This window comes from Melozone crissalis, unplaced genomic scaffold (assembly GCF_028551555.1).
Source record: "Melozone crissalis strain CALT ecotype California unplaced genomic scaffold, PUWL_Pcris_2 ptg000006l_1, whole genome shotgun sequence".
NCBI lineage: Eukaryota > Metazoa > Chordata > Aves > Passeriformes > Passerellidae > Melozone > Melozone crissalis.
The window spans coordinates 23,343,961-23,371,817 of record NW_026535784.1 but is presented as its reverse complement, the minus strand read 5'-3'; the positions used below and the strand labels follow the sequence as shown (position 1 = coordinate 23,371,817).

Sequence of the window (27,857 nt, the reverse complement as noted above, 5' to 3'; positions counted from 1 at the left end):
ATAGAACATGAGTTTTAGAAGCACATTTCTGGAAGAAAAGGTGGAGAGGAGTAATGAAAAAATGGGTCACAGGGTTGCTGATGCAGAGTAGGACTTCTGTGTTATATCACACATGCTTAATGTCTTTAGCAACAAAAACAAAAATGTTTTGCTTCCTAAGACAGTGGAAGCATGGTACCAAGGAAAGAAAGGGAGAGGAAACGTTTTGTAACACATTTCCTTTTTTATGGACGTCATGAACAAAAATATTCCACAAAACTGAATTTCTCATTCATGGCCTCTGTTTTCCACAGATGGATGAAAAGTGGATAATTATAAGTGAGGAAGACAGAAGGCCTGGTGCTGTAAGAACCATTGCTGTGAGTCATGAGCCTGGAGCACATTTCTTTATGACAACTTTGTATATCTTACTCTGTCCATGAAGTTGTTATTCCACACTAGCTATCAGCAACACATTGGGTCAATGGTGTTCCAAATATATTCTTTTCTAGTACAGAAGAAGATGATGTCATCATGGACAGACCTTTCTTTGACTTTGGAGACTGCTTTAACTGATAATAAATATTGAACTTCCATTTCGGACATACAGAAAGAATAAGAGATTGGAGAATATTTCTGATATAGCATCAAGCTTTACTTACTCAGTTCCTTCTGCATAGGGGAACTAATCAGCAGGCCCATTATCACAAACAATCTTTCCCCTTTCACTACCTAAGTGTAATTTGCCAGCTGGTTGAAAACTCAATCATCTGTTAGAAATTTATTTGGTTTTATGTTGTTGGACTTTTTGAAACATTTTTTTAAACAGACTGACATACTTCTTTCATTGTATCTTCTCCCCTGTCCAGCTGTGGAGGGGAGTTGTAAAGCAGCGTTGATAGGCACCTGGCATGCAGGTGGCCCACCACACTCCAAACCAATGAATTTGTTGAGTTTGGTTGAGGCATCAGTACTGACTCTGTAGTACTAATCAGTAGAACGTTTTTAAAGCAATAACAAGCCTTTGTTTCACTCTGTTCAATCTATATTATTCAGTTGTAGATTCAAAAGTAACTAACAAGATATGATTTTGGTAAATCCTTTATTGAAACAACTTAAAAATCAGGATATTTGATAATGTTGCTGTTTCTGGTGAGATTTTGGAACAAGATGAATCAAAACAAAGCAAACTCTAGAGTCTACTGCATTTTTCCACCAAGGACTTTTAGAATCCAAGTGTAATTCCTTGCATGCAACACACACCTTTCTCACCATGAAACTATGACAAAGTTTTTGAAATTATTCTCACAGTTTACCATATTTTTCTGTTTCTTCTTGAATATTTTCATGTAATTCAGTAACGCTAGACAAATGACAGTGACAAAGATCACAAATGGTGCTCTTTCTATTTTCTGTTTTGCTGTTCTCCCCATTTTTAGACCCTAGACTGGTCATTGAGAAAAACACATTGAAAGAGCTACACTTTTGAAGTTATTTTTCTCTATAGAAGAGTATATAAATCTTTTTGCTAAGGCAGATGTATTGACTGACATTCACTCTTGGCTTGTTGGTATATCTGGAGCAGCAGAAGCTGCACACGACCAGGCAGCTGCAGGGCAGGCACACTTGAGCAACAGTGAGCAGCTTGACTTCAGCGTCAAACAGTTCATTGGCTGTGTAACTCAAAGTGAGTGGAATGTATGCCTGAATAACCACGGAGTCAAAACTTTGTAAAAGTGTAAAATTCACATTTATTGGAATAAATGTCAAAAGACAGCAAATTTTAGAGTTCAAATTACTTCCAGAAATAAAATAGCTTCTAGAGATTACCCTACACATTGCACTTGAAGAAATTTATTTTGCCAAACTTAGGGGAAAAAAAAAAATCAGCTTTTGTTTAATTGTATAGTCAAATATGAATCTAATGTATAATTGATAGGAAAAAGACTGAAGAAAGGAGATAAAATTAAATCGGTTGAAATATAGGCATAATATATTTCTTGTGGAAAGAAATGAAAAAAGGCTGTTTTCCCCACTATTGGTGGTAGAATAATCTTACCCAGAAGAAAAATGTAGTCAATGATATTTGCATTACAATTAGCAAAAAAATTGCAAGAAATTAAATGATTCAACCAGCTTGCTCTGCATTAGATTCTTCGATGATAAGATAAAATTAGGAAGCTACAGAGTAGTGTGAATTTCTTAGTATCCTTCTTTTCATGCTTAGCATATATTAAATAGCCAAATAATCAAAATTGTTTACTCTCCTGTGGGCTTTTAGTTCATCAGCTTATTTTAAGCCTGTAAGCATACCTGGAAAAATGACTAGAAACCTTTTAGCTAGACTACTTGCATGTTTTACATTACTGTTGATTTGGCAATTGACTTCAATTATTATTCTTGTTACAATTTTCAGTGTAGAATATAATCTGTTAATATTGCCTGCCTAATGTTACTGAAAGCTCGACTGTTTTTTTCAGTTTGTTCAATCACTGGTGAGACATTTCATTATGGTGTCTTTTGTTAGATTCAGAACTAAAAATGACTGACATGAAATGGCACAATTTTTTTTATAAAAGATGTTAAAAGCTTGTACTTCTGTTTTTGAAAGTGAGTCCGAAAACTTACTGGATGTTCATTTAGAACTCAGAGTTCTATGACTGCAGTACCCCAAGTCCTAAGGCAGAACTTCTTTCTGTGGGAGCAATGCTGATAAACTGGTGGACTCCTTTGAGCTATAGTATGTGAGGTGAAACTTGTGTAAGTTTGTATTTTACCAAGTTCTTCTGTCACAGGGAGAAAAAAAGGGTGTTTCTCCTCCTTGTCCCTTTTATCCTAGCTGGCAATTCATTTTATATAATCAGTTGTTACATTTTAATCTGAAGAGAAGCAGCAGGAAGTGTGTTTAAAACTTCACATAAAATTGTTTCTTTTCAGATTACAAAAGAGCTCTTCAAAAGGCTTCAACAGGAAAAGAACTTACAAATGTACTTGTTAATTGGTTGTGGTAGAAATGAGTGCCTAATTTCTAATTGTAATATGTGTCACTTTAGCTTCTAGCCTTTGCTACCTGTTTCATTTTCTCAGCTAGATTAAAGAACTCTTTACTACCTACTTTTTTCCTCTGTGAAGATACTTTCATAGAGTAATCAAGCTATTCCTGATATGTTCTGTTTAAGGAAACAGCTTGAGCTCTCTAAATATTTAATTGTAAAATAGATTCTTAGGTACTAAAATTTTATTTGTGTTTTTCTTTCAACATATTTCCTAATCCTTCAGAATCCATTTTGAGAAAGGAACTCAGCTGTTGAGATCTCTCTGATGAGCTGCAAAAATGCATTGTGAGGTCTATCTCAGAGTATATATTAACATGATGTATTTTTAAAATATATATATGTTTGTATGTAGATGTGTTTCTATGTTTAGTCAAAGGTTTTATTAGTCCTTTTTGTCTTGGCATTTCATGGATGACTTGACTTCCTGAGCATGTTTTCATTGTTGGCCAGAGCACTAGTCCATTCTTTTCTCTATTTAGTCTGTATTTGTACCTTTTGTTCCTAGCTATGTGTGTAAATTCTGTGTTAGTTAAATTCACACAGTCCATGGGGGCTCTGTCCCTTGTAGAGCCCAGGATGACAGCTCTGGAGGTGACACACTCCAGCTGTGTGGTACAACGTGCATCATTTATCCCTGGGCAGCATTATTTCCTTGCCCATGTAGGCCAGGAGGCTGACACGGCGTCTTCAGCTGTGGTACCAAGTCTTGACTACATGGAAAGTAACAATGCCTTGACTTCTCTAATAATTAATATAAACCTTTGGGGTCTTTCAGTTTTTGCTTCCATGGGGAGCTTCTTAATCCATAATCTCAGTAAACTCTGGATTTTTACTAGAAGATGATATAAAAGATCTTAGAGAACCCAAACTTTTGAGTGCTTCAGTAAAATGACATAAGCAGCAAGAAAACTGCTACTATTTTGGAATCTGGCCCTTAGCAAAATAATGAACTAAAGCAACTGAGAACACACAGTAAATATGAGTTTCAACTACTGAATGATGCACATATCATTGATCTGGTTTTTAAAGTGCCTCTATATTTTTCATAGTATTCCTTAAATTATGAATAAATTATGAAAACATCACTATGCATAATGCAGTCACATCATGACTGCAAATCTTTGAACCCTAACATCACAGTTATCATCAAACTTGTCACATTTACTGTAATATATTCACCTTCAGTTGTGATTATATGTAGGTTCTGTTGAGACCTTTTGGAATTATGAAGTGAAAATGTAGCTACTGGAATATTGTATAATATTTGAAGTTCAAATATTGATAGTTCTCTGTTTTCTTGCCTTGTACAGATTTCAGCAGTAATATGACATATTTAATAATAGCATTTAATAACTCTACAATATGCTCCCTGCTGTACTGTGCAGCTCTTTATGAGCTGAGAAAATACGGAAGGCATTAAGTGAGTGAATCTTTCCTAACTGAATACCATTGCTGCAGGGCAAACATATTAAAACACATTAAACACATTGAAATTAATGAAGTACTGTCTCTCCATGTCCAGTGGGTCCTGTATTAAGATCTTTTAGGGACGTATAGAGGTAGATGTACAAAAACTGTGAAAGAACAATAAACTTAGATTACTTGGATTAAATACCAGATGGATGGCTACAAGCATAATTCCTGTACTTTTTACCATGTCAGAAGAACTCTGTGTTCCTGCTCCTTCAATTTCAGTATTACAGTCTGCCACCTGATTTTCGGCATAAAGCAGAGAAACGTATTTCCTCCAAAGGAATTAGTCTAATTTTGTCAGGGCAACACAGGAACTGTGGAATGTGTTGCATACTCCAGTATCTGTGCTGATATCATCTATGGCTGAGCTGTAAATGGTGTTTCCCTTCACTCCCAAGAGGGCTGAAAAAAGAAATATGTTTATTTTATATCAAAGTTTTGGTGGAAATACAACCGGTGGATGCTGTCCTCACAGTAAAAAAGTTTTTTTTAAATATCAAATTAGATAGGCTTTAGGTGTTTTGTTGTTTCTCAGTGTGTGTTACTCAGTCCATATACTTAAGACTATTTTCTTTTCAGGTATTGTTAGTCAGGAAAAGGTAGGTAAAAATACAGTTAATGTCAGAATTGAGAGTCCTGGGACTTCAGTATATAGGACAGTCCTTTGCAAATCTTTGTGGTTAAATCTCACAAGTCTGAGTAATCAGGTTTCCCCATGGCAGAAATAGCAGAAGTAAAGCCCTTAATGTGTTGTGAATAACTTTTTTAAAAAACTTTACCAGAATTCGGGAGTGGTTTTTGGCACAAATTGGTGTGTTTAAAAAATTTCTTCTTGCATGTAGAAAAGCTTCAGACAAAAATTCCCAGATCTTCTCTAATGCAATTGTCCAGATGCATTGGAGATAGTGTCATGTGTTTGTTGTGAAAGGGCAATCGCATAGGTGAGCTTTTTTGATCACTGAACTTAAAAATTATTACTGAAGCAAGGAAGCACACAAAAGAAACTGGAGCATGGAAATATGATGGATAATTGCTAAGGATGTAAAAAGCAGATTCACTACAAAAACACTCAGGACATTAAAAACATTAATACATAGTAGATGACATGCACTAACTGGCTGTATTTTTGTAAACTTGGGCTATCTATTTTCTATTTTATTCAAAAAGCTGCTAGCCTGGTCAGTGTGCTGTGCTGTCTTTGCAGTGCACTGTAACTGTACTTGGAACATGGTAGGTGATAAATCTTAAATCAGACTAGGAGCTAACAAAGCGTGGTTTCCTGCAAAATGCCTGCACAGTGTCTATGACCTGCAGTTCACCTACAGACCTCAGAAACCATGTGCAAACAATTCAGTGAGTAGGTACACTGACCATCTGATTTAAACATTGACTGATTTAATGGTTTTGCTTGTTTCAGCTTTCATAGGCCTAATTATGGGCATTATGCATAGCTGCATTTCCATCCTAATTATATGCTGGCTCAGTGATTTCTGATGGTTTAACTGCCAAATTCTAACCAGTGGCATAGGACTGCTCATTAAATAAAGCATTCTCAAATGGCTTGTTCTTTTAACTTTTCATTTGAAATTTAGGACTTCCAGAATCAAATAGTATAATCCAAGTTTTTCTCTATATTACCTGCTATCTGGGTCTTATTTAAATCAAAAATAAAGCTAATTTCCATAGTATGGTGTGCTGGTGTGAAAGAGTACGATTTTCAGTGTTAAGCTCAGTGACAGAACCTGTTTTTCTAGAAATGTTCTGACTCAACCTAATTTCAATTAGTATTTAATGTGTGGTTTTATGTCTGTGACACAGTGCAATTACTACACATTAGATTTCATGACCTACAGGATTTTTCAGGATATCTGAGTGATTGAAATAAAATCTCCTATGCACACACAAGTAGAATTAGTGAATTTAGGGTACCACCTTCACTTAGGAATCAATGAATATTTAATGAACATTTCTTAGTTTTAATTGCATATCAAACCACAACATTTGGGCTTTGTCCTTTTAGGCTTCCTAGACTTCTTCTCAGAGGACATAAAAACACTTGTCTTTTTTGAATTTAGCACTCCTTCTTTGTGTACTCTTGACTTTCCAAGGGTCTGACTGCAAGAATTTTGTTTCACTAGCTCTAAAGGAACACTTGAGCTTGAATATTTCTACCAGACATCTGGACCTGAAACTTCCGCTAGATTTATTACTTGGAACTAAAATAGTTTAATGAGTTTGAATATGTATAGATCCCAGTACGTGAATAAAACTGCCAGAGAGAACACAATATCAGCCAGCAATCTGCAGGATTGGGTACTAACAGAGTTTTCTGGTTTCCACTTGTAATGACTTCAGATGCAAACAGATAGTGAGTGGTTCTGTACTCTGTATTTCCACCAATTAAAAGCCAGTGCTGCTGAAGTGGATTCAACCTAGTGTCTATAAGCAAAAATACTTTTGAAGAGATTGAGCATCATAGATAAGAAGTCAAAAGTTTACCATCAAATACTTAATTCTTTAATAGAGCCTTGGTGTTACTGTTTTTCTTGTTCGGTTGGTTTTAACAGAAGAACCAAAAGAGGATACCCTTAGCAAGAGATGGATGCTGAAAACAGTAAAGGACATATTTGTGACCTGAAAAACTGGGATGTATTGATGACTTAGACAAAATTTGATTGTTTATGATTTTTTACCCCTGATAAGAGACCAGAATTTTTATCTGAATATAATTTTCTATATTGCTCTTCACTAGGTCGGCAGTTGTTATTCCGTTGAAAATACTTATTTCTGAGAAACCACTGGTCGGCAGTTGTTATTCCTTTGAAAATACTTATTTCTGAGAAAGCACTGCAGTTTGATATCACAAGTATAGGCACAGATTTTCTGTCTTTTGAAAGAAGATCATTGTCAGCTTCAGTTACTTCACAGTCCTTAATATGATGCCCATAAAAGTCTGGAATAGCTGTGACTGACTTTTTGTAGGTGAATAGTTATGTCAGTAAACAGGGTGCACTCATTCCTTGAATCCTTCCAGGTTATTCAGGGAAAAATGCTTTGGAAGGTGGGGTGTTTTCTGTTAGGTTTTTATTCCTTGTAGTAAGTAAATTCTGACGTTTTATTTTGAAGTACTGTATATTATCTTAGTTAACAGACTGCCCAATAAGTATGTGTTTGCATTATTAATTATTGCATTTTCATTCTTTTAATGAAAGAATAGAATTTCTTGATAAAAGGTAAAACAGATTACAGCACAAGAAGGCCCAGCTGAGTCACAGCAATTGACGGTCCAGCTTAATGTTCTCCAACTGAGAATAAGGAGAAGTGCTATTTGGGGAATAGCATAGTTTTTTTTAGTTTTTTTTGTCCATGAACTGCATTTTCAGGGACATTGGCAAGTTAGATCTTTCTTGTCTTTTAACTTCTTTCTCTGTACTGTGAGGGTTGGGGTTTTGGTTTTTTCTTAGTTCTAGTGTTATCCATTTAGTGAATAATAGTTTTGCAGTCATTCACTAGATACAGAAAATTTTTAAGTGTAAATGTGATATTCCTTTTTGTCATTGTCTCCAAATTAAGGAGTCTTATCTTTCTTAATCCTTCACTGTAGGGCAGCTTGTGCAACTTTTTTTTTCTTTGTAATTGCCCTTGTCTGAACTTCATTGAGTCCCCTGTTCTTTGGAGTGTAACTCAACTGAGATGTGGCGTTGCATGTGCTGCTCTGGATAAGATGTTTTTAAGGTAGGTTTTGGGGGCAGTGGGGTGGTTTAAAAGATATTCTTCTGAGTTACTTTTAATACCTTTCCTGAGGGATACTAGTGCTAAAGTTGTTTCACTTGGAGTCCTGCTGTATGTTGAACTGGTGGCATCAGAGAAATATCAATGATGCCTCTAGAAAGTGCTCCTGATGTTGTTACTTTCAGTTCTGGACTTTTTATACAGGTTTAGATTATTATTTCTGTGCATTCAGGAACTTGAATTCATCTGTTGTCTTTTAGCATGCTCAATTTCACAGAATTCCTTAGCTGTTTTCAACTTCAAGTTTTAGGTCTTTTGATGCAGTCTTTTGTCTGAAATCTTGTATCTGCAAATACAGGTGACTGCTTTTATGTGATACTGATTTTCCTGGCCAAAACCTTATTGAGTGTGAGAAATGCTTTTAGGCTCATGATGACGCTCATAATGCTGCTCCATGTCTGTGTATAAATAAAATATGAATAGGCAGCATACAGCTTGCTTTCCAGTTTTTTAATACTTCAGTGTGTGTGCAGCCAAGACATGTTTGTCAGTTTTTAAGTTAAATATTTTGGCAGATCATTGGTGGATGATAGTGAAGTGCTAATGTTGTATGGGTGAACTGATTCTGATAGAGCAGATAAGAGAAAGCTGTCTAAATTATTACTCTTGTCATTATTAGTACTTATTCTGGTAGCTCCCACAATACTCATGGCCCTGCTTGTAAAGATGGGAGTACTTGTTCCTTTCCCCAAAGAGATCACAAGAAGTTCAAATAACAGATGGAAGTTGGAGGTATACTATAAACAGCTTAAAATTAAAATCAGCTGTATGTCAGATTGTGATCATAAGGAAAGCAATACATGGGGAAAAAGAAGTTAATAAAAACAGAAAAAGAAATTTGGAAATTTAAATACATAAAACTTATATTTCAACAATCTAATGGTAACTTCTGTACTCATTTATAAGCTTCCCTCCAGAGGAAAAGTTCTTTAATAAAAATAAGCATTCAAAGAGAATTTTTTTGATCGTTTAAAATGATCATTAAATTCAACCTAAATTTCTAAATCTATACTGGCCTCAAAGCACCCTAAAACCAGACTTCAATGCAACAATACCCAACACTTTATGCAAGTTTCTACACACCTTCACATTGAAAATTACATTCTCACTATTTCTGCATTTGTTTTCAAACTAATGTTGAATTCATCTTCTGCTTTGCTTATATGAAGTAATATACATGGAATTAAACTGCTTTCACCTGTCATTAGCCATCTAAAGTAAAGCCATCTAGTTTGATCTCACCCTCTGTTATCTGCTTCTGATACATAGAGGTCTATTGCCATTCTCATGTGCTGGAGCTCCTGGTATGGCTCAGGACAGGAGAGTGCAGACTTGTTTGGTGTCCCCTGTCCTGTGTGAAGAGCTGAAATGCAGCTGGCATTTGGGCACCTGTCCTAATTCTCTCCACCAGACAGACAGCTAAGAATTAATTTCTCTTGACCATAAAGTTAGCCAAATAAAATTATTTTGAAAATAAATCTTGTCATTTCAGGCTTTTTTTTCTTTGTTTTGGTGTTTTTTGCTGTATACAGGAAACAAAATATCTTTGTTCTTTTTGTCTTGTGTAGTTACAATGCATTTCATCAGTGATTTTTTTTTTTTTTTGTTTGGATGTGTTTTAAATCGTACAGTTAGTAGCATTTTATGAATTACTAAATGCTAATTATAATCGATGAAAAGATACAAGTTTTTTGACATGTGTGCCAGATACCTAGATATATAAAAGACATAATTCTTTCCTGAGTTTTGCCTTTCAAAGGCAAATTTACTACAAATTTTCTTGCATATTATCTGATGAATCAGTTCTGTAGTGTCAGGAAGTTAGTACTCTTCCCTGAAAGCTCATAAATAAAATTAGACCTGGATATAGTTAGTTTTTAATTAAGGATGTATATGATCTTCGTTGCACAAAAATTGCTTTTCCCACATATCAAAAATTTAATTACTCTGACCAATTCCTGAATAACAAATAATGCAAGCTTGGCATCAAAGTATTGGTTATCTACTTGATAATTATTAGATAGTTAAATAAGAGCAATGTATCTTTCCTCAGATATTCAATTAAGATTTCTTAAAAGATTTATATAAAAAGCTCTAGTTAATCAGAAACTTTTTTAGAAATGTTGGTAGCCTTTGTTTTACAAATGGACCAAATAAAAGCCTTCTATTCAGAGTTGTGCCACATGATTTGTGCTGGGTATCAGTGGATTTTAAAAAGATGTTCAAGCAGGCATATATAAATCCGGTATTTCTTTTTTTCTGTAGAAAACAAGGAAATTTATTACTATTCCTATTAAATGCAGCATAAAAACAGTGGGAAAAAAAAGCAGAAATGAAAGGACTTAGTATATACCAGTATAAGTAAAGGCTATTGCCTTTTTTTCTAAGAAAGGTTGTAGTGAGGAAGCAAATCAGAACTGATAAAAAAATATTATGGGGATAGGACCAGAAGGTTGGGAGGAAAAGCACAGATTGGCTGTTCTGAGCATCCCAGGATATAAAAGGGTGGTGACCACACCACCTGTAATGACTTAAAAAGTTATGGAGAACTGAGAAGCTGCCACTGAGGTGGGATAATTATATTGCTGATAGAAAGCATGAACCTAAAAATTACAGCACTTTGCCAAGAGTCTGAACTTTAAGTCTTGGTAGTATATGCAAACAGATGCTGCTTTTGCAAGCTCTCACAGCTTACTGAGTGATAGAATAAGGAAAGAATGAAGAATATCAGGCAAAAGTAACTTGTAAATCATCTAGTAAATAGCTAGATGATTTAGTTATTTATTTTTTGAATAGTCAAAAAAATAGTGATATAGGAAGCTTAATGTATGTAAAATCTAATGAAGTATTTGGGATAGTAAAAATTAATAACAGTGATTTGCAAAGTCTTATTGAAAAATTATTGTAAATTGACTCAAATAACACAGAGGCTGAAAACTGTCCAAAGGACTTAACGTAAATAAAAGATAATGATAAGCAGCAGTATTGGGCTGGGATGTGAAGGGCAATAGGTGTGTACTGAGATGTCACAGAGATCAATTTTATGTCTGATCTAATTTAACATTTTCATTAGTGATTAGCAAATTATATAGCCAGCATGTTAATGAGTTTCTTCAGATAAAGATGTGCTAAAAAGCAGCACAAGCCAATGAAGTTAGTTCAGAGATCTAGAGAGGTTAAAAAATGAAAAAGCTCTTTGATCCAAGAGGCTGCATAATTGAATATGTTGTCAAAAGTCTTTGAGACATAGATAATTGAGGGCTTTTTTTTTTTTTCTTATTATAAGCACACCTGTAGTTGGGATAACAAGAAAATTACTGTGTGCAAGTCCTGATCAATAGGTGCCATACATCTGCAAATAGATGTGCCATCTCTGAGCCAGGCAAGAGGAAGATGACAAATGCCTTGGTGTCTCCTCTTTAGTGTTGACTCATGAAGTAGGTTGGCATTTCCACAGTTGCTACCACGTCCACAATGGCTAGTTCTTCTTTGCTTTCTGGCATCATTGACACTTCATGTTTTCCAATCACCTACAGACAGCAACATTAACTGGTATAACCAACATAAGCAGATGAGAATAAAATAAAAGATTGATCTATTATTTGTGTTCATTTACGTGGACTTTCAGACTTATAATGTTTCTCAATTTTGCTTCAATTTTGTTCATAACTTTCCACATGCTGCTGTTTATAGAGCAAACCCATGTCTACCATGTTCCTTTCAGTAGCTGTGTAATCATTGAATGTGTAAGTTGTGTTGTCATGCACAGCATTCATTTTAATCTTTAATGTATGTGAATGTGTATGCCTGGATTGTCAAATGCAGGAAATATAATAAATAGGAAATATATTAACTCTCTATTTAGGCACATACTGATTTATTGGATGTGGCTTGGTGCATTTCAGACCTGTGAACCTCAATTCCCAGCACAGATGGGAATTGAGAGACTTTATCTACCTCACTGAGGATTGATAGCTAGGTTTAAGATATACTGATGCTTGTGTTTTGACATTCTAATGTTTTCCTTCATATATAGATTATCCTTATTGATATTATAAGACCAAAAAATAGGAAAAAGTCAGACTTGGAGGAAAAAGGAGGACCATTCTTAATCTAAATGATGCTTGAAAATGATAGGATTAAAGATCCATTTTCTGTACTCAGTTAAGAAACACATTGACAGAGACATTGCCCATAAATGATGGGGAAATAATCTTTCCTAAATTACACAGCTAGGTATTTTCTTATTAAGCTATTTGGCTGATGCTCTTTAGTCTGTGTAGCTTGCACTAAAAAGCTTAAAATTCAAGAAATCTTTTCATATTGAGACAAGGGATACAGAATGCAAAACACTTGAGCAGAGAGTGTTTGAGACATCTGGTCGCGGATCGATCCTCAGTGCTGGTCCATGGATAAATTGGAGTAGCATTGGATATCCAGAAGAGGGCACTTGTGGCTCTCCCGTCTGTTTGCTCAACCCAAACCACTCTGCACTACAAACCCTGTGATTGCAGGGGGAAAGGCTGGAGAGACTCTTTATCTGAAATGAGCCAAAGTACTAATAAGCAATTATGGGTTTTGCACGGCATCAGTTGGGAGATTTGCTTGCAGGTTTCTGCTATCAGTGGGCATATTTATCACACAAGCTGCTATCAAAAAGAACAACACCTTTCAAGTGCTTTCAGAGCGGCAGCTGATGGCTGCAGAAAGCCACCCTTGTACCTAAAGGATTAAAAGCATTTTCTACTAAAAGTTCAGCCCAACCTATTAGACTTGATAAGTATTTAGACAGCGACACTGGGTGTTTAGGGGCAAGAAAGAATCTATTTCTATATTTCTTGTAGAGGAAAGAAAAAGAATAAAAAGTTGATGGAATGTTGTCCTTGATGCAATATAATTCAGCATTTGAGGTTTCGCATGGAAAACAAGATAAAAAAAATTTGACTGCTAAAGTTTTAAAACTTAAGATAATTATGCCTTTGAAACCAAAATAGGTGTTTGAGTGTGATAAACAGAGGTGATGTTTATTGATCATGTAGCATTGAAACCATGACCCCTAAGTTCTAGTATATGAACTGAGCTGTCAAATGTGCTTTTGAAGAGTCAAATCAGGAAGACTGAGATGCTTTAACTTCTATGCCTAAAAAATGAAACATAAAATATGATAATTTTGTGGGGATTTGTGTGGTGTTAGAGGAATAAAACCTAATCTGAACTTTTCCCTCGTACAAGCACACTTGGTAGCAGAACAAATATTTTGAAAGTGCTTATGTTGCAAAAAATCTTAATGTTTAGTACACAAAATTAAAGTATTTTAAAAGTAATTTCCAGTTAAATATATATTTCTTTAGTTGGCAAAGTTCCCATGAGAAGTTACAACTCAACTGAATGTGTTACTGTGCAAAAGTCTCACCTCCAGTAAGCCCCTCTTCCAAGGGGCATTGAACTTTTCTAACTATATTTTCCTCCACTGTTTTCCTGGAATTAACAGGACTGACTTCTTACAGTAAAGAAGTGTAAAATTGTGTCATATGTCACGTGCAGCATTCCGAAGGCTAGAGTTTAATGGTGCCCTGGGCTTGAGAAAAACATTTTTTAAAACTAATTGCAGTGCTAAAAATGTGTTTGTGTTAGATACTTTGTTAAACTTTAGTGGAGTGTCGTGACGAGTCTTGAGAGGTAGAAAACAAACATTCCAACATGCATTGACAACATTTAGTTTCCAAAAAATGAGTGTCTTTTACAGTTATATCAGCTAAATCTTCTCTTTTTTGCTGTTGGTGAAGAGTGCCGAGCGAAAATGTGTGTGTGTGTGCTCTCTCTGTTGAGTGGATGTAGAGGGATGTGTAGCAGTGGCATCTCTTTGGGTTTTTTTTTTTTATTAGCTACTGTTTTGCAAATTAGCCTTGGTGAATGATTAAATTGTATACATTTTTAGCAACTCTCCATCCAGTTGCTATAGCAATGCTGCGGCTATCCTGATGTGTGAGTCTGGGCTTTTGGGAAAAGATTGCGAGGCCAGCTGATGTGGTTTGAATGAAAGGGAGAAGCTATCTCACATAATTCTTTTGACAGTAAGGTTTGTTTTTTGTATCAATCAATGTTAGTTGAGAGAAAACTATTTTCCCTGTGAATCTTGCCCTGTTTAGTTTTTCCACTGGGATCTCAACACATCAAACTAAGTGAATAGTACTAGATACAATTTGTAAAGCAGTATCATCAAATTCATTTCAGTTATCCCTCTACACTGTATTTCTCACCAGTGCCCTCTTGAGTTCTTATTAAGTGAAATTTGATGAGCTGTGATGATTGCAGGATGACCTTCTTAATTCACAAAGAAGCTGCTGAGCAAAAATATTCTACAATGGATTACAAAAGTAATCCTCTAATTTCTGCCCCTCCAAAGACTGTGTTGTATATCTGTTCAGGTTGACATGAATGAAAAAAGAAAAATGGCATTTTTTATTAACATATCTGTGCAGTACCTGTGGTTGAGATGATCCTAAATTTAGACTGTCATATTCTTACTGCTGACTGAAAAATAATGAAAAGAAAATAGCTGCATGGATTCTCAGGAAATGAGAGACCTGGAAGATATGACTGATTTAAGTGTCTACTCCATTTAAGGGGGCAAAGCTGTGATGTAGTACATCAAATGAGGCTTGTCATTCCCAAATTAAAACTTGTGTATTGAAGAGTACACACTAAAATTGCAAAAAATGGCTGTATGAAATATCATGTGTACCTCTTCTATGAGATGGGAAGGATGAGGAATCAAGGAGTGTGAGGGGGTGGGGAGGATATCTGTGCATATTAGTAATGTTTTACAGTTAAACCCATAAAGGGTTAACCCAGTGAAAACCCATAAAGGTCTGGACTTGTACCTACTTTAAAACAAACAAAAAACTAATGCCTTTAGAAGTGCCAGGTAGATGCCTATTATCATGCACTTAGTTTTTTAATTTTCTTGTGTTAAAGCCAAGAGGGTTGCTCATGATTAGTGTCTCTAGGTACAGTAACACATGATAAAGAATGGTCAGAGGATTATCACAATATTGGTTATGCATTCTTTCTTGTTGTAGGCAGAAAGGTATCAAATGGTTCCACTACATATCAAATAGAAGAACTCCAGTTATAACTGGTATAAATGTTTCAAGTTCTTCTGTCATTACAAGGAAGAAAACAAGAGAAATAGAAAGTGTTAGCATATTTTGGACAGGAAGTATGGTTCTAACCAAAGCATAATTTATTTTTCTCTATGTTTTCAGAGACATTAATCATTGGTGGACTCCTGACTGAATCTGGAGTAAGCATGATTCTGTCTTTGGTCTATAATGTATATGCTGAACACAGCTGGTATTAATTAATATGTCCCACAGCTATATTTTCTTCAACTTGTGAGAACTATTTTTTCTGCTGGAATGTTGTCTGACTTTTTCCCAGTGCACACACACTTGTAATGGTTGTTGTTAAATACAACAAAATAAAATATTTGCATTTTTTGAGGACTCTGGATGAGCATTTTTAAAGATTGTTGGGACAGCAGAAACATACTTAATGAAGGGTCTAATACACAACACATGAGATTCATTTGAAGTCACATGTAGTACTAAGGAACACAGAAAATTACTTCAGGCTATGGGAGCCTGATGAAGGAACAGACAATTTCACTAATTAAATGCTATTATTGGTGGAAATGAATATGTTGAGAAAGCATACCTCATGATTATAAGGAGGGTAGACAGAGGCTGCCATAAGCACTGATAACACACATCTGACTTCTGTTATCCAAAACATGCACACATAACATGTCACCTAGGTCATTGTCATTTTCTCAAAAATATAGATTATCATTTTTTGGTATAATGACTTGCCGAATTCTCTAAAACTTTTTCAGATTCTCCTGTCAACTGATAGGCATTTAATTCTGCTAGAGGGTGCTGGGAGGTATGGGATGGCTAGAAGAATTCTTGTAGCCAGCTGAGTCATTATCCCTAAAGTATGTAGAAAATGCTTCATTCACAAAACAAGTGTCCAGGTACTCCAAGATGCAGAGAATCAATTTTATTTTACAGCTATAATAACATACTCTAACCTATGCAGTTAAGTAAATGTTTTCTTAACTGGTGCAAACTGTATCCTCTCAACTCTAATGAATTTTATTTATTCTTTAGTATCCCTTTGGCATATTGATTCAACGAATGGGTTCTACAGTAGCAGCAAAACTGATGTGCATAAGGAGGTCTTTGTTGGTTTTATCTCTTTTGCAGTCTGTCACTATACACTGCCATCTCCAATAAATTTATTCTTCCATCACGTTTGCACCTCAGGCACTCACAGTAGGTTTCCTTCTTCCACCTGTACCATACTGTTTCCTCTCTTAATTTGACTTCAGGCTCTTTCCACTAGCTTTGTTCTCTCTGCTTGTCTCTCTTAATACAAAACACATCATGATTTCCTATAATCTGAAAACTTTGAATCTTAATTACTCCATATGTCTCTCCCTATATTTATTCCCTTTCAGTGCTTCTTGCTCTGCTTCTGTGAATTTCATTATTTGCCTTTCAATCTGGCTTTAGACTCAATTCTAACAAGAGCATAGTAATAAGCGCTCACTAGAAATACTACTGAATAAACAGCCCAATTTACTGTCAGGACTTCTTATCTGGTGGTTCTGGTTCTGATAATAATTCAGCAATTACCTCTGAGCAACTAGTTCATTCCTCCTGTGCTTCTCTTCTCAATTCTTCAATTATTTTGTCTATCTTCTCTTAATAGAGTGATTTGGAGAGAATTACTTGCACAGAGTTAGCAGAAATGGAATCATGCAAGTGCCGAATGTTAGAGGTTGCAAGGGGCCTCTGAAGCTCTCTTGTTCCCACACCCTGCTTAAAGCTGGCCCAGTCATCTCAGCTTGTTCACTGAGTTTAGAATATATCCAAGGACACAAATTGTATATCCTCTCTGGGCAACCAGTCTCATTTTTTGGGTGTTTCTCTAGGTGGTTTTACCTCCAAGGATATTGTTACTGAGAGCTTGTGCTGTTCTATTGTCCAGGGGTCTTCTCCTTGGAATCTAATATTCTTCGTTGCTAGAAAGAGACTTTATATTTGAACTGAAGTTTGCTACTCAAGAAAATTCTTTTTGTCGGACAGATTAAATTAAAATTGTTCTTAGGTTTAGAAAGAAGTTTCCATAGGAAAAATTTCGAAGCCTATCCTTAACAAGTTAAATGTAAAATAATAGAAAACTGTCCTGATCGTGAAAAAACACATTGAATTATTATCCAGTGGACAAAACAAACACACCAGGAAAGCTGAACCACATTATTGCTTTTGTATCAAGTATGTGTATGGTTTTGAGCATTCAGCAATTGTTTTTATTGACACCAAAGTGAACAATATGACAGCTGCATTTTCAGATGTTGAATCACAAATTCTCTGATTTCTACATGCGTATTACAGGTAACTCTTGAAGTCAGTACTGATGAAGGTGCCAAAATACCTCTCAAAGTAAGAATAAAATCAAGTTGCCAGAGCACTATGGGAGAATACTGTATGCTTGGATATGACAACATTTTATCATAGCTGATAAAAATGCCTGTAAATGTCCCAATCATACTAAAATATTTAATCTATAACTGCAACCATTCACAATGGCATATGCTCCGTGCAAGTGCTATGCAACTCCCAGTTGTGTAACTCTGGGGAAATAGATGGACGCTGCCATTGTGTCATTATTGTTGTATGACTAAGATTCTGTTTCCTATCTGTGCCTGTTTAAATACAGCCTTCAGAACTGAAAACTGAGTTCTATTCAAGAGTTTCTTAGGGCTGATTTGTAGACATATGCAGTTTAGAAATATGAAGGAGGAAAGATAATCTGCTTGAATAGTAAAAGTATGTAGACCAGGATATCCCCATATCTCCCTCTTTCAGTCTGAAATGGTATTAGTTTGACTTGCTTTTAAACTCAAAATAAAGCTAGGAATTTCCTTTGGATTAATTATGTTCTTCCCAGTATCTCTTAATCCTTCTTAGTCTTTCTCCTTGATCAGTTTTTAAAGATTTGAGTGATTAATCCTACCTGTCCCAAGAACAGAGCGAAGAAGAGAGACTTTATTTTTCATAGTTGCCACACTTCCCAGAAGTAACACAATTTGGAAGCAATTTGTGGAGAGGTAGTGGTTTTCTCCACTTCATTATTTTGGGGTTTTTTTTGTGTCTCGAGGCAAATCTGAGCATTAAGAGTTACTTCCATTCCATTTGTCTGTTACATGCTTCCCTTTTTGATTTGAGTCATGATCTTGGTGAATATTCAGAGGATTCAGCTGTATGCCTGCCATCTGCTTCTTGACAGAGTTGCTTGTCTGCGCCTGCCACATAGTAAGGGCTTTTCCTCAAAATCTATCACTCGATGCTGACATTTTAAATTTAAAAGAAGCTTACCCCAGTACCTTGGTCTTTCAAATCAGTCTCAGGCTGATGTATGCACAGTTTAATAAAATTTACAAAGTTATAAAACAATCCTCTCTGTCTTTATTAGTTAGCTTTATCTGGAGCCACTTTTAAAACTAGGCAAGACTAATGTCACAACACAAAGTTTCTAACAATATAAAAGAAAACTTTGATTACAGAGGTGGCAGGTGGAAAATATTGTCAACAAAAGTAATCATAAAGCAGCATAACAACTCCAAATTATATTTAATACCAGTTCATTTTCATCTTAGCACTTCTCTTCCAAGTATCTCAAGGAAGGTTTTGGTTTTTAAAGTTACAGAAAATAACATGCCTATTCCTCTTAGACTGTCTGACACTGTTATATCAAAGTAGTGTGAATATCTAGCATGTTACCCCTTTCTTTCACAGTTCTGAGTATCTTTTATTCTTTTTTGCTCCAGATAAAATGTGCTCTGCCTTTTCTTCTGAAGCTTAAGAAATGTAATTGAATTTTTATGAATGTTCTTGATTTATATACCTTTATGAAAGTTTTGTTAACTCCTGTTTTCACTGGTTTTCTTCTGAGTTACTTCTGTTGACAGTAAGGGCCCTTTGCCTTTAGGAAATAGTTGTGGAATAACTGAAAACCACTGAGGTTTTATAAAGAATGAATTTGAAGATAGCACCTCAGTAAGTACTGAAATTTGGTTTTGTGTTGCCCCAGAGGAAACAATAAATTTTAATAAATCTCCTTTAGGCCAAATAATTATGCTTAATAAATTACTTCCAGGCCATACCCTGGGCTTTGGAGATCTTCCAGTCTCCTTTGACTCAGGTCCATTTGATGTGCCCAATCTGGTGAGGCACCGGGTCAGTCAGTATAGCTGCAGGATGTGATAAATGCTTGGAATGTGCTTATAGTAGTGGTCATAGCAATGAATATATGGCAATATGTTGTGTCATGGCTTCAGCTTTGCTGTATATTTTATACTGTGATCTTCTGTGTTCTTACTCCTTTGGAAAACAAAGACCATGTTGCTGATCAAGTCCATAACAGAGCTGGAAAATCTTGAACTGTCAGTAGAGCATTTTGGTTTTAATAGCCCATGCCTCTTTCTCTATAGAGCTTATAGGCATAAATATTTAGAATTTCTAACCCGATTGTGTGAAAGATACTTTAACTAACATAAAACCAGGAAGAAGATGAGATGCATTTGAGCCAGGAGAAAACTTAAACCATAAAAAACCACCCTATCTCCTTCATTAAAATGATACCTGCCTCCTTAAAACAGTCTTTTAAAATATTAACAGGAACCCTTCTACATTCACTTCCACAACAGATGGGATGGAAGGAAAAGCAGGGTTAGGACCCCAAATCCTGCAGATTCCTGAACAAGTGGTGCAATATGCAGTTGACAGTCTGGTTTATCACTGCAGAAAAAAGCAGCAAAATATAATTATTTTTTCTTATGCTCATCCTTGTCCAAGAAAGAGAGCTGGGAAAAAAAGGATCCCAAAAGAACATATTTCTTTGGATGTGAGCTGTGTATATAATGAATTTGAAGTAGCATTTTTATGCCTTGTCTAATTACTTACTTGAGTTATGCTTCAGTAACTTTAGAACAGCTATTTAACTGTTTTTAGTTTAATTGCTGAGAGTAGCATTTAAATCTCCCTCACTTCAGTACCAGCATTCATCACAGTCAAATTATATAGAATTATTATTTATGAAAGAACAAACATCTTTTTTCCCTATGCAGTTCTTTTAGGTACCTTGGATAGCACTGATCTAGAGTTTCTTGAAAAACTTAATTATCTAAGTTTTATTATTCTAGTTACTATCTTAATTTTAATGCAATAAGATTTAAAAATTAGGCAGATTTAGAAATAGTTAATTATTTCTTTGACTCTAAAGTACTGGAAGGTAGAAGTTCTATTGTATCTGTGTGAGTACTGAGATAGCCACTGCAATAAATCTAAAAGTTTAGCTGTTACTTTGCCTCTTGGCTCTTGAATGTGTAACCATATAACTTTGAAGTTATCTTTAAGTACTTCTCGGTGGATTTGCAATGTGGGGTTGTTTGTTTTAAATGCATGGGAGAAAGGTGGAATAAAGGTGTGTGTGTATGTGTATGTGTGAGCACATAGATGAATATGTAGAAATGCAGATTAACTGAGCAGCAATGACACAGCCTCTTTCAAAATCTTCTGGAGGTCTGAGTGATATGTTTTATCCCCAAAATTTAGAGAAAAAATGTGGGTTTGTACTCTAAGCTCTCATCCAACATTCTTGTCACCTTTCCTCAGCAATCTGTAATGGAAGAACAGGCCGAATGCTTAGATAGCTGCATCTAGTTTCAGTGGGTTTTTTGGTTTTTCTGTTTGGTATTTTTTTTTGAGATGATGGTGTTTGTTTGTTTTTTCCGTTTTTACTCCTTTTACTTGGTTCTCAAAAACTTGAATTGATAAGTTGCCCAAATTTCAAAATAGGAAATGGAAATTTTTTTTTATTCTCTGGAAGATAATATAAATAAATGTGCTAGCCTTTTGAAATGCACAAATAATGTATGTTCATCGTTTTACATGAAAGTTAGAAGAATCATTAACCTAAAATCATATTTCTGCAACACAGGATAAAAGGGCCTTATCTTCACAGGTGTTGCAAGTTGACATAAGCATTTCTTCCAAACTTCTGGCTTCCTGGGAATCAATAGTGCATGTGTAATGCATGATTTTTTTATTTACACAGTTATATTTAAAAAAAAAGAGCATGGTAGTAAGCGCTCACTAGAAATACTGCTAGCTTTGTAGGAAATAGGAAAAGACAATTTTGATAAAATTAGTATAATTTTCAGATTTTCTTCTTGAAAACACAATTATTTTTGGAGCAATGTAACAGGTGTATAACCACTGCATGTCTTAAGATTTGATGGACAGAGCATTCAAGTGAATCAGTCCATTCATGTACTTCTGCAGATGTGTTGATTTTCAGGAGAAAAAATTATATTTAGTAAAAAAAAAAATACAGCATCAGTCTTATTTCACTCTTATTAGGCTTATAATCCAAACATTTTGGACAGTCAATTGTGTTATTTAGAATAAATGATGCAAAGCCTTACAGATGCTTGAACAAATCAGTCTTCAAATTATACACATATCTAATGATATATAAAAATTACAATCCAGACTATTTCCCATGATGTAGTGAGGTGGAGATGTGAGACTTGTTCTTTCTTTATTATGAACGTTCTTAAGCATGACATTCAGGGATAACAGTGGTAACAACCTTAATCTGTAATGGCCTTATTTTCCTTCATTATCTTTTGTTGGGGACCTTGCGTAGGAAAGGAAAAACAGTATTGCTGTGAGATGTGAAGGCTACCAGAGAGTGAGCAAGGAGATTGAAGTAGACAGGAAGGAGAAAATTATTAAATTGAAGAGTGGGAAAAGAGGTGGTTTTTTGTTGTTGTTGTTTGTTTGTTGGTTTTTGTAGGTTTTATTTCTATAGGACTGAAGTGGGAGCAGTCTGACAGGGACACAAAAGGAGAATGATGTTACCAGTGACAGATGTTTAAGGATGAAATTGAGCTGGAATCATAAGCTAATGCTGACCTACTTTTTTGTGTGTGTAAATATTCTGTGTGAAAATACAGTGGCATTTTCTCTGTATGCCACTTTTAAAAACATTTACTGTTTTTATTTTAAAAAAATAGTACCTTAGACCTGTTTCCCACATAGAAAAGTTCATAAAGTCACAACTGGTGTTCTCCTCAGGCAGTTTTCAACTTTGGGAGTACTAAACATCTTAATGTGCTTCTAAGAAATACTGTCTCACCCCCCCCCCAAATAGTTAAATGCATTTCAGAAAGAATGAAATAGGACACCATTTCAGTGTAACTTTCTGGTGGTGTGCTCTCTCCCCAAAAGCACTTCATGGTAAATTATTGCTTTATAGTATAGAAAACCCAAGTGAAGAGAAGATTACAGATTTCACATTAGAAGGTACCTGACGTACTTTGGAGTCACAGAAGTGAAACTAGCTATGAAATTTGCAAAAAACATGGACTTTCAAGTCTGATCCACCCTATGAATCTTCTACTTTCTTTACTTTTTTTTATGCACCCATAACTTCAGGGAACTGAGGCAGTCAAGGGCAAAGAAAAGCCTTGTGAGACAAATTTGTATGATGGCAAGAAAAAATAATATGACAGAACTAGGGACAGATGAGATAGAGAAATGGTGGCAGTTTTCCTTAGAAAAGCTGAATTACACTGAGAGAACTGTGAGGAGATCTTGTGAACACTGAGAGAGCTGTGAGGTCTTGAACCCAGCCTAGGAAAAACATGAGGATGAAATGGGAAACTGATTCTGACTGCTCTGGAGAGCACTGCCAATAGATAGTTTGACAGCTAATACTTGTCTGTTCTTTGGAGGCTATTTTTGAAGTCTGTGAATGAATGTTGCTTGCTCCACCTCCTGTGCTAGTCTGTGATGATATCTTGCTGTTTCCAGAGAATCCTCTCTATACTCATGCAACAGCTTTGAAATAGATTTTAATGCCTCAGTTCTGGTGCCAAGCTCAGCAGGCACCTCAGAAGATGCAATAGATGGAATGTTACTTTAATTTCTGAAATGCACACTGAGCAAATTTGTCTCTGATGTTATTTATGGTATCTTTCATGTCTTAAGCACCTGGTTATGCAGGCTTACCCTTTGTCAAAGGTTTTATGTGCTGTCCTGTGTCAATATGAATGTGTGAAACTCTTGCTTGGTCGAAGTTAATGGAAGTTTGCTGGAATTTCATTTGGATTCTCATGTTGTTCCAAGTGTTTTGTGTCTTTCAAGAATGAATAGATTTAAAAAAAAAAAAAATTAAGGCTTCATATCCACCCAGTAAGCGACTTCATGTTTTGGGTTTATTCATTGTCATAGGCTCTCACCAATGTGACAAGTTATATCAAAAATTTAAGCTAGTAGCTCAGGAAACTTCCATGAGGCCTCTGTCACTGTAAGAACATGCCTGTGCATGGATCTGCCAGCATGTATCTACATTGCGCATTAAAACCTCTATTTAAAGGGCAAACTGAGCCACTTAATAGCATTCTAGATCATCTCCACCTGTAAGAGTGGAATCATTCTGCAAGCATTGCGAGTTTCTACCCATAAAAAGGAGAAAACTTGTAAATTTTTTTTGCTCTCTGGGTTCTTCTCTATGACAGCAATAAAGACTTTCTATTAGCTACATGTTAAGCATCTAACATGTTTTCTGTCGAACTCATATGTATGTTAGACAAAACGTTACACTAATAGCTGCATAAGTATTTGCGTTCAGGTCTTTAGTTTTCAGGTTAAACTTTCTGCAGTTGTACTTTTTAACTAGATTTGTCTTGCTTTTTGCTACAAATATTAATTACATCTTTCCAAATTCATTTGACTTTGAAAGCAAAACAAGCAATCTGACTCCCTCCAGACTGCTAATCTAACCTAAGATTAAGATGTCTAAAGCAAATCCAGAATCATCAAAAGTTGTTTTGCATTATGTTTCTTTTAGCAGTTAAGCATGGCATTAGCATGGCTTTAATTGCAGAAAAAAATGCACCTGTATGTTGTATTTTCCATCTTATATGTCAGCTTGTTAGTTTACATTCAAATATATGCTCTCTGCATATATGCGTGTATGAATGAATTTATAGATTCCATCATGACAGCATCTTCCAAAATATTAAATTATAAGTAAGAGATTTTTCTTTAGCTTTTAATTGCAAAAAGGCTGATTTTTGAGATCAATTAGGAGAGAGTCACCTGGCAGCAGAATAAGTCATATTCTCCTGGGACATTGTGAGACTGTTCATTCCTATTTTCAGGTCCAAGTTTTCAAACCCAGAGACTGGAAGTTCAGTTTACTCTGTGGCTGGAAAGAAGCCCTACTCTGTCCTGTGAGTAGACAAGTGTTTCATCTTTCTGTGGGACACTTTCATTATAAGAGAGAGCTTGTATCGTTTCAAAGAGCTTTAGCAGTTATGAGGTCACTTGGTTTGTAAAGGTCATGCTCTCTCCTTTGTGTTGCACCTGGTGGAAGTGATAAAGGAAATTTTGCAAAGACTTAAGCTCTTATAAAATTCAGTAGTTTTTTTTTTTATGTGGGTCATCCCATCTTCCCTCTGCTCCCTTTTTAGTCTTCTCAGTTTGTGTTAGCATCTCTTTTGTTGAGGGAAGAGAGCGATGAGACCATAAAGATAGCACTTAAAAGTAGCATCAGTCAGGTAAACAGAGAAACTTCATTACAGTCCTTTTTAAGAAGAGAAGTGAATAAATTCTGTTTGAATGCATTATTTTTTGTAGTGTCTTCTAATCTATATTGTTTAATTAGGCAGAATCTGGACCCACTAAAAACCTGAAAATATTTTCTCCAGTTTTTGTTCATGATATCTTCACATTTTGACATAATTGTGTGCAGGCTTCTACATGCAAGTTGAATAAATGTGACAGTTTCTACTTCTTAAAAGAAATAATCTATCAGCTTTGTATAATTGCATTTTTCACAGTTCTGTCAACTGGGAACAGTCTTTGCCTAATAAGTAGTGCTCAGATTTAACTCAAGATTTTGAGTTACCACTAAAACTGGAAACTCTTATCTGAATAAAGAAAATAAACAGTTTATGCAAGAAGGCACTGTGGTGCTTTAATTCATGAATTAGTTAAAGGATAGTAGTCCTGGTTTTGGTGGGGATAGAGTTAATTTCTTCACAGTGGCTGGTACACAGTGCTGCATTTTGCATTCATTATGAGAATAATGTTGATAATACAGGGATGTTTTGGTTGTGGCTGAGGAGTATTTGCCCTAAACCAATGACTGTTTTATTTTTTTTTGCTCTCATGTTCCACCACTGAGGATGTGCACAAGAAAGCTGAGGGGGGAGCACAGCAAGGACAGGTGACCTGAACTGGCCAAAGGGATATTCCATAACATACAACATCATGCCCGGTGTATAAAGAGGGGAGTTACCTGAGAGAGGGATGGGCTTTGGCATTGCTCAGTGAGTGATTAGCCAATTGTACTGTGCATCACTTTCTTTCTTGGGTTTTATTTATTTTTACTATTACTGTTATGTACTATTATTATTATATTTTACTTTTTTGCAACTATTAAACTTTTCTTTACTTACAGGCTTTTTCTGTTTCTCATCCCCATTACACTTGATGGGGAGGTGAGTGAGGGCTGCCTGATGCTTAGTTGCCATTGAGGCTTAAATAAGGACATAAGCAAAAGCAACACAGTCTTTGCTTTTGCAGTGACCAGTCTGACAGCATTGCAGCAACTTCAGATTTTCAGCTTCTGCTTATTACATTGTTATTGCTGAAAGATAGCTCTATAGTTTGCATTTTGTTTGAATAATACTCCTTTCTTTGCAGAAGAGAAAAATGAAAGTACAAATTCCATCTATAAATAGACTATAAAAACTGGAAAATCTTCCCTCCAATGTGTGCCTGTGGGAAAGTGAAAGATTAGTCTTTTGAGAAGCTGACATTATATATATCAAAAGAATAAATGTCTCATTATCATTTTTATATGGCTGCAATATATTGATTTTTTTTTCTTTAATCAAACTTGAATAATGCTTCCCAGATGTTAAAGAGGAAAATTTGTTTTTGTGGGACAAATACTGATACTTGCCTCTGACTGAAGTCATAGACAAGTTCCTAGGAGTATAAGGTCTGAAGGTCTGAATTTTGCTTTCCTGTTTTTTTGTTTTGGGTTTTTTTTTTTTTTTTTTTTTTTTTTTTTATCCTGAGGGTCATAATCCTAACTTCTTAAGGAGAAATTCCCTGTACACATTTAGATCACCAGTGTATAGTTATATACAGTTATATACCAGTGTGCTTGATGCTCTCTAAATTACTGTTGCTATGACTTCTGGTCAAAGAGAAGCAATATAGTTACTGGTGATGTAGATGCCAGTTATAGCCCTCCTGCAGAGAGGTCTGAGGAGGGGAACCACTGAAATACCCAGATGAAGTAGAAATAGTATGCCATAATTGGCATCAAAGAATGCCTATATGCCATAATTGCCTAAGGAAAGACTGACAAACTGGACAACTATTTCAGAACTAACAGTGCTCTCTTTAATTGTTTTATTGAAGCTGATCAGCCTCAATAAAATATGGGAAAATATGTATGTCAAATCAAATCTGCATGGTCCTTTGATGTTTGCATAAGTGATAGTGCTACCGTGGTTATCTTTGTCAGAGGTACAGCTATCAAAGAGGAAAAGATGTGGAAGTGTGTGCTAACTGCCTTCTGTGTTAGGGACCAGCTTCAGCATGACCAAGATCATGTGCTGGACAAAGAATTGTACTCACTCACTACTGTTGTGTCCTGATTACAATTGCATCTTAGTCATGGTAAAACCATAAGTGGCTATAGTCATACTCCTGCAGTTGAGAGTACTCAAGATGATTCATGTGATTCTTCCAGAATTAGCTACATAAAATAGAAACGTAGGTTTTAGCTAGACATTACTTGGAGATAAATTAAGCTAGAAAAATTTTCGTTGTGAGAAAAAAAAATGTGACAGGAAGTTGAAATTTTCTGAAACTGTGTTGAGAAGAACAACAACTATTTATGGTAATGTAAAAAATAGGTTTTATGCTTTAGCAAATTCTCTGAACTGATTAGGTCGTAGTATATGTGCTCATATGAGCTGATTTTGGAACTCAGAAGCTCTTTTATGCAATCAGATCTCCTGAGTTGAGAATATTATGTACTGTAACTGGCTACTCCATAGATCACAAAAGCAAAAAATGTCTGGGGACTGCCTTGTCTGTTCAGGTTTTAAGCAGACCTATGATAAAAGTTCTTCCAGGATTATTTTTGCTGTCTAGTACTTTTGACTACTAATTTTCAATATCTTGAATATGTTGGGATTCAGAGGTCTCATTTAACTTAACCAGGTAGTGTGTGCATTGATCCTCAAATAGTGAATTAAGCCACTATTCACCCCTTGGTGAATTAAGCCACCAAGGGGAAGAGAGGTGCTTGGACTTCTTTATTCAGAGGAATATAACGTGTGTTTTTGAATACACTGGGCTTAGTTACCTAATACACGGAAATATACCA

The 27,857-nt window shown here is 35.5% G+C and overlaps 1 protein-coding gene across 1 annotated transcript in view; it reads left to right on the top strand.

The window, feature by feature from the left end:
• The first annotated feature begins 293 nt into the window (after nt 1-293).
• Nucleotides 294-27,857, top strand: part of SGCZ (sarcoglycan zeta) — a 363,437-nt gene continuing 335,873 nt past the window's right edge. Inside the window, exon 1 of the mRNA XM_054294674.1 lies at nt 294-359. Coding sequence (XP_054150649.1) covers nt 294-359 — 66 coding nt within the window. The remainder of the gene's footprint in view (nt 360-27,857) is intronic.